At 44.1% G+C, this 8,429-nt stretch overlaps 1 protein-coding gene across 2 annotated transcripts in view; it reads left to right on the top strand.

Moving 5' to 3' along the window:
• LOC119306981 (obtusifoliol 14-alpha demethylase-like) overlaps positions 1 to 1,446 on the top strand; it is a 3,876-nt gene extending 2,430 nt beyond the window's left edge. For both annotated transcript variants that reach the window (XM_037583058.1, XM_037583059.1), the window contains one exon: positions 200 to 1,446. In XM_037583058.1, the coding sequence (XP_037438955.1) occupies positions 200 to 1,195 (996 nt within the window). In that variant the 3' untranslated portion in view covers positions 1,196 to 1,446. The remainder of the gene's footprint in view (positions 1 to 199) is intronic.
• Positions 1,447 to 8,429: the final 6,983 nt, after the last annotated feature.

Raw genomic sequence — 8,429 nt, forward strand, 5'->3', positions numbered from 1 at the left:
GGAGGGGGTACGTGGTCAATTCAGCCCACAAGACAAGTCTAACTCTTTTGTAAAACAATATATTAGATTACCAAGATGGCTTGTGTGCTGCACCAGGCATCAGCATTTGTCATTAGTTTTGGTTAGAAGTTGCAGATGACAAGAGTAGTGATACCATGCATGTGTGCTGCACTTGACCGATGACTTGCTTATACTGCAGGCCTACTTTGCAAAGTGGGGAGAAGATGGCATAGTTGATCTTAAACATGAACTCGAACAGGTGCTCATATTTACCTCAAGCCGGTGCCTACTCGGATATGAGGTTCGAGAGACCATGCTTGAAGAAGTATACTCATTGTTCAATGAGCTTGAAAATGGCTTCAACTTTTTCAGTCTCTTGTTCCCATATATTCCAACTCCACCAAACCGCAAACGCGACAAGGCTCACATCAGGCTGAAACAAATATTCAGTACAAACATCAGGTCACGTAGAAGCTCCAACCGGGTCGAGGAGGATGCACTTCAGAGGTTGATGAATTCAAAGTATAAAGATGGTCGCTCCACAACTGAAGCAGAAATCTCGGGCATGATGATTGCTATGATTTTTGCTGCAAAACACACGACCTCTAGCACTACTGTATGGACTGGAGCCTGCATGCTGAGCAATACCAAGTTCTTAATAGCTGCCGTGGAGGAGCAAAAGCATATCATTAGCAAGTACAAGAACCAAATAGGCTATGATGCCTTGTTAGAGATGGATACCCTGCATAGATGCATCAAAGAGGCACTTAGGATGCATACTGCAGTGCCAATGTTAGTTCGCAAGGCCCATAAAGAATTCAAGGTGCGGACCAAAGAAGGCAAGGAATATAACATACCTGGAGGGCATAACATTGTAATCCCTACGGCACTCAACAATAAGCTGGCTTGTGTTTATAGTGACCCTCATGTATATGATCCAGATCGGTTTGCTCTTGGAAGAGAGGAGGACAAAGTTGGTGGCAAGTACTCTTTCACGTCATTTAGTGGTGGAAGGCATGCTTGCCCTGGCATGGTCTTCGCTTACATGCAAATTAAGGTGATATGGAGCCATCTGTTAAGAAACTTTGACCTCAAGCTAATATCACCATACCCTCAGGTAGATTGGAGCATGATCGGTCTATTGCCTAAGGGGAAAGTAATGATAAGTTATAAGAGACGTCAGCTGATATTGTAGTAGCAATATTTATTTATCAATCTATCTATTTCCATGTAAGTTATGTGTAATCGATCACATATAATTCCATGTCGGGGGCCACATACCTGTCGTGGAGGAGGCCCAATCTGGGCACACCAGAAGTCCAGGTCGCACCAGGCAACCAACCAATTTGAGATATGTGTGGCATCACTATCACTAGTTAATATTGCATCTGTAACCAAATGTAACACGTGAAGGTTTGGGTATATATGGAAAGGTTTGCTCCCAAAGAAGGTTTTCCTGTTGTCCCCAAATACAGTTAGAGTTGTTTCAGCTTTATAAGCCCTTCTTAGTTGATCAATACAAGCAGCAAGTTAAATCTAGTTTCCCTGTCCTCTACCTCTGGTTGTTGTTGTGCCCAGGGCGCCTATCCAAGATTGATCGTCAACCGTAAATTGTTGATAGATGCATGCATTCTACCTCTGGCTGTTGTTGTGCCCAGGGTGCCTATCCAAGATTGGTCATCAACCTGCGATACTTCCACACGTTGCAATAGGTACATGGATATTTATAAGAAATTTGAAACCGTAAACTATATGAAGATGTGGAGGGAGAATAATAAGACATTTCAATTCTTACATTGCCAATAGATTTATACAAGGCAGACTTCCCCACCTTGCAAGTCCACCAAAATAAAGTCCACCACAAGATAAATGACACAGAAGAATTTGATTGTAGCGCACTCACTAATTTTCTTTTTTGCAATGAACATGTATCTTAGGACGATACGTGCATCTGGCTAACTTCTTGGTGTTAGAGATATGCCCTAGAGGCAATCCTGTATGATGATATTTCCTATGTCCTTATGAATAAAGATAGTCCTTGGACATTATCATTGATGTGTACCAACAAGTACGTGACTTGTTTGTGGGACTATGCATTGTATGATGACTATCCTAAAAGGCCCCTAGTCGAAAGGGTTGTGTGAACGCGCAGCCGACTAGACTAGCATATGACACGGTCGATGGCTTAGGTCTCACTAGCCATGGAGCATTGGATGCTAACCGGATAATATGGACTTGGAAGGATTTGGTCGGATTCGACATAGTCGTATCCGAGTCGAGATAAGGTCCGAGTCGGACATACCCAACTATGAGACGCTGCAATATGTCATATGTGAGTCTCTAGTACAACGTACGGTCTATGTCCTAAGACCTGAGCTGACGCATGTACTCGGGATGGTGACAGACCTGCTTTGGGCCGACCAAACGCTACTCCGTGACTGGGTAGTTACAAAGGTAGGTTTCAGGCTTGTCCAGACCCATGGTGCGAGACATGATCGAGCAAGATGGGATTTGGCCCTCCGATCAGGAGAGATATACTCCGAGCCCCTCCTGTGATCCGACCAGGATAATTATGGCCATGCAACAAGGATTATGAGATAATCCGGTTTGTAGTCGACATCACTGGATCGAGAAAGACGTCGGTCTAGCACAAGGATGACAGACTCGCCTTGAGCTCGACAACATGTATCGTGTGGCAAAAGGAATGGAAGTGTGATGTATAGGTTTGCCAACCGGCTTCACTGTTTGCTTCGTGGTCGGCACGCCTTGCTAGAGGCCGCTACCAGCGAGCAGGTCGGAGGTGATCCGACCTGCGACCAAGCCGGCTTGAACCTAAGGGGTCGCGCGCTTAAGGGAGGAACTTGTGAGGCCGGATCAGACTCCACGAGTCGGATATCATCCTACTCGGACTCAGATCCTAGCCGAACAAATTTTGGGCTTTACGGTCCGTGCGAGGCCCAAGTATTGAGCCCTCAACGGACGCCTATATAAAGTGGATGTGTGGCACACTCATTTCGTTGATCGCTTCAGCACTATCACTAGGGTTTGCATGTGTTGCGAATAGCCACCTCCAATCGCTGTCGAATGTGTGATCGGACCTAGCAGTCCGCCGCACGGTGTTCCTCCTCCACGCACAGATACCATTTGAGGTGGTGCACTTGCACCGCTCCTGTGGACCTGTACGTGGGAACCGACGACCGGTTGTTCGAGGGAGATCAGACGAGGAGGAGACGATCCACGCGGACGCGCTGCCCCAACTCTTCTTTCACTGCACGACACTGCGCGTCTAGTGGTAACGAACTATGATCCATCTCCCGTAGCATGTTTTTGGTTGTTCTGCGCATAGGAAAATTTTGTTTTGCAGTGGACGCACCCTATCGTAGAACCAAACAATGGTATCAGAGCCTCTTCTATAGGATTTGGATTCAGATCGTATGCATATTAGATATGTGGAGGTGGCAGATGGGATCTGTTGTCGTTGAGGAGATCGGCCGTGTGCATGGTTGATGAGATCAACTGCACATGGGGATCGACGTGGTTGTGTTTTCTAATGATCGGAGTCGATGAGGTCGTGACACAACCTACCCCTACCGGTCGGTATCCGCCATCGGGGTTAACAGTGAAACGTAAATCCGAATCAGACTCGCGATGATCGATAAGATTGGTCAAATCGGAAAATTCGGTGTGATCGGAGTTTATATGGGACCGACGTGTGTGTAGCGCCTTGTATTTCGTACATGATCACTCAAATTGGTAGAATGTGATTCTATGCGTAACTTTGTTTTGCAGGTTTTATGGCTCATGTGTTTGTGACGAATGTGTGTAATTTGTACATGGCCTGCGCGTCATGTTTGTCAGCCGGCAGGAGCCAAGGTGCTGTCATTATAATGTATATTGACATGTGTGTCGACTTGTGATTCTTTGTAAAATTTATTACTAGTTGTAGTAGTTGGATTATAGAGATCAGGTTGGTGGCTTGGTGTCCCAGCGGAGTTCCTAGATGGTCATCAGAGTCGGAGCCGACCTGGAAGAACGTCCATGAAGGAGCCATACTATTTCACAATATGTGTTTATTTGTGATTGTTATGCTTCTTTGTTTCTATGGATGTTAAAATGGTAGAATGATCCCTCATGACTATCAAGCGAATTTCCATCTCCGACGTTGCACCTTCGCACGTCAAGTACGTCTAGTAGTGGGCTCATAAAATTGGGGTGCTGCTGGGTGTCCTTGAACTGAAGGGTTCGCGTCGGACACGGACATGCACTGCATCCAGTTAACTTGACAAGGCTATCAAGACAGTTTTGGGCCATGTGGCAGGGAAGGTTGGGAGCCGTGGTATAAGATACCTACCCGACCGACAAGAGTCGTATAGAGATACGATGAGCAAGGAGTTGCTTACCGGATAGGTATGTTAGCTAGCAGTGATGATAAAGTTTACTAGTCGCATGCGCTAGTCGGATCCCGAATTACTGAGAGTTTGCAGAGGGATGCTGACTTCAGTGGGAGTATTTCTGTTTAGGCTTGAATTACTCTACATAAACACATTGCTTAGTGATTGCATATTTTTCTGTTGTAGATCAATGGCACCACCTGCTCAACTCAACTTTGCATTGAAATCCATTCTGGAAAAGGATAAACTGAATGGAACAAACTTTACCACCTGGTATAGAAATTTGAGAATTGTTCTCAAGCATGATAGAAAGGAACATGTTCTAGAGGATTCACTTCCAGAGGAACCTGCCGATAATGCTACTACCACAACCAGGAATGCCTATCAGAAACTCATTGATGAATCAAACGAGATCAACTGCCTCATGCTGGCTTGTATGGAGCCTAATTTGCAGCAGCATTTCGAAGATGTTGGGGCTTTAGATATTATTGAGAGTCTCAAGAGCACATTTCAGGTGCAGGCTAGGACTGAAAGGTTCAACTCTGGCGATCCTTGCTGGATTGTAAGCTGAAGGAAGGTGATCCACTGAGCCCGCATGTGATCAAGATGATCGGATACGTGCATGCTTTGGATCGGTTGGGCTTCCCACTCTTGGATGAGCTGGCTATTGATGAAGTTCTTGGTTCTCTTCTGCCTAGCTATGGGACGTTCATCTTGAACTATCATATGCATGTCATGGATAAGAAGCTCACTAAATTGCATGGGATTCTTAAGGTGGCAGAGCAGGATATTAGGAAAGGCACGCATCAAGTGTTGATGATGTAGAACTTAGGCAATTTCAAGAAGAGTTGGTCCAAGAAGAAGGCTAATGCAAAGGGTACGAAGATGGTAACCTCCGCTAATGCGCCGAAGTCAGGACCGGACTCGAAGACCATTTGCTATCATTGCAAATGAACTGGTCATTGGAAGAGGAACTGTAGCAAGTGGCTTGCAGAGCATGGCAAGAAGGTCAGGAATGCTGCTTCAGCCAAAGGTACACTTGTTATATATGTTATAGACATTTACCTTGCTGACATTCCTAGTAGCTCTGGGTATTTGATACCGGATCGGTTGTTCATATTTGCAACTCGATGCAGGGGATGGTAAGGATTAGGCGTGTGGCACAAGGGGAGATTGACATCAAGGTCGGCAACAAAGCAAGAGTTGCTGTGTTGGATGTCGGCACGATGCAGCTCCAGCTTCCTTCTGGATTTATTTTGGAATTGAATAATTGTTATTACATTCCTGCACTTAGTCGGAACTTTATTTCTGCCTCATGCTTGATGAGTCAGGGTTATGTATTCAATTTAATGGACAATGGTTTTTAATTTTATTTGAATAGTATGTTCCACGGCTACGCACCATTGTTGATGGGCTATTTACATTGAATCTAGAACAATAACCGGTCTATAACGTGAATGTCAAGAGGCATAAGTCTAATGACATAAATCTGACATACTTCTGGCATTGCCGGTTTGGACACATTAGTCTAAAACGCATGAAGAAGCTCCATGATGATGGGCTCCTAACTTTGTCTGACTTTGGGTCGTTCAAGACATGCGAATCATGCTTGCTCGGCAAGATGACTAAATCTACTTCCGCAAAGAGTTGCGAGAGGGCGTCCGAGCTGTTGGAAGTGATACACATTGATTTGTGTGGACCAATGAGCACAACTGCCAGAGGTGGCTATCATTACTTTGTGACTTTTACCGACGACTTGAGTAGATATGGATATATTTATTTGATGAGGCACTGATGACCCACAACTATAGGGGATCTATCGTAGTCCTTTCGGTAAGTAAGAGTGTCGAACCCAATGAGGAGCAGAAGAAAATGATAAGCGGTTTTCAGAAAGGTATTCTCTGCAAGTACTAAAATAAGTGGTAACAGATAGTTTTGTGATAGGATAAATTGTAACAAGCAACAAGTAACAAAAGTAAATAAAGTGCAGCAAGGTGGCCCAATACTTTTTGTAGCAAAGGACAATCCTGGACAAACTCTTATAATAGGAAAAGCGCTCCCGAGGACACATGGGAATATCGTCAAGCTAGTTTTCATCACGCTCATATGATTCGCGTTCGGTACTTTGATAATTTGGTATGTGGGTGGACCGGTGCTTGGGTACTGCCCTTACTTGGACAAGCATCCCACTTATGATTAACCTCTATTGCAAGCATCCGCAACTACAAAAAAAGTATTAAGGTAAACCTAACCATAGCATGAAACATATGGATCCAAATCAGCCCCTTACGAAGCAACGCATAAACTAGGGTTTAAGCTTATGTCACTCTATTAACCCATCATCTACTTATTACTTCCCAATGCCTTCCTCTAGGCCCAAATAATGGTGAAGTGTTATGTAGTCGACGTTCACATAACACCACTAGAGGTTAGACAACATACATCTTATCAAAATATCGAACGAATACCAAATTCACATAACTACTAATAGCAAGACTACTCCCTTGTCCTCAGGAACAAACGTAATTACTCACAAAGCATATTCATGTTCAAAATCAGAGGGGTAATAATATGCATAAAGTATCTGAACATATGATCTTCCACCAAATAAACCAACTAGCATCAACTACAAGGAGTAATCAACACTACTAGCAACCTACTAGCACCAATCCCGGACTTGGAGACAAGAATTAGATACAAGAGATGAACTAGGGTTCGGAGATGAGATGGTGCTGGTGAATATGTTGATGGAGATTGCCCTCTCCCGATGAGAGGAGCGTTGGTGATGACGATGGTGATGATTTCCCCCTCCCGGAGGGAAGTGTCCCCGGCAAAACAGCTCTGCCGGAGCCCTAGATTGGTTCCACCAAGGTTCCGCCTCGTGGCGGCGGAGTCTCGTCCCGAAAGGTTGCCTTCTTTTTTTCTCATCGAAAGACTTCATATAGGAGAAGATGGGCGTCGAAGAGCCACCAGGGGGCCCACGAGGTAGGGGGCGCGCCCCCCACCCTCATGAGCAGGGTGTGGGCCCCCTGGCCTTCATCTTTGGCGATGATTTTTCTTTATTTCTTTTAAGGTATTCCGTGGAGTTTCAGGACTTTTAGAGTTGCGCAGAATAGGCCTTCAATATTTGCTCCTTTTCCAGCCCAGAATTCCAGCTGCCGGCATTCTCCCTCTTCATGTAAACCTTCTAAAATAAGAGAGAATAGCTATAAGTATTGTGACATAACGTGAAATAACAGCCCATAATGCAATAAATATTGATATAAAAGCATGATGCAAAATGGACGTATCAACTCCCCCAAGCTTAGACCTCGCTTGTCCTCAAGCGAAAAACCGATAACAATAAATATGTCCTCATGTTTAGAGGTAGAGACGCCGATAAAAATAAAATACAGACATGAAGGCATCATGATTGTTTCATAACAGCAACATATATAGATTTTGTCATATGATTACTCATGTTCAAGTGATGATCTTTTCACAAAGCCAAAGTATGAATAATAAATCTTATTGAGCACCAACAAATTATAACCTCAGTCATTGAAGCAATTGCAATTTATCATAACATCGGAAAGAGTCTATGTCAGAGCTTAAAAGCAAGTCCACATACTCAACTATCACTTAGTCCTTCATAATTGCTAACACTCACGCAATAGTTGTGGTTACGGAGTTTTAATCGGACACAGAGAAAGATAGGGGCTTATAGTTTTGCCCCACAACCTTTTACCTCAAGGGTAATGTCAACAATAATAATTCATTCTCCCCCACATCCAATAAGATATATATATCATGTTCTTTCCAACATGCTGACCTTGCCAAAGGATAAAATGAAAAAGGAAAGGTGAAGATCACCGTGACTCTTGCATATGGTAGAAGATAATAATAAAAGATAGGCCCTTCGTAGAGGGAAGGAAAGGTTGTCATGCATGTTTGGGGTTGATGCACAAAATCTTAATGCAAAAGAACATCACTTTATAATACCCCTTGTATGTGGACCTTTATTATGCAGTCTGTCGCTTTTATTGCATCCACAACAAG

Source organism: Triticum dicoccoides, chromosome 5B (genome assembly GCF_002162155.2).
Source record: "Triticum dicoccoides isolate Atlit2015 ecotype Zavitan chromosome 5B, WEW_v2.0, whole genome shotgun sequence".
Taxonomy (NCBI): domain Eukaryota; kingdom Viridiplantae; phylum Streptophyta; class Magnoliopsida; order Poales; family Poaceae; genus Triticum; species Triticum dicoccoides.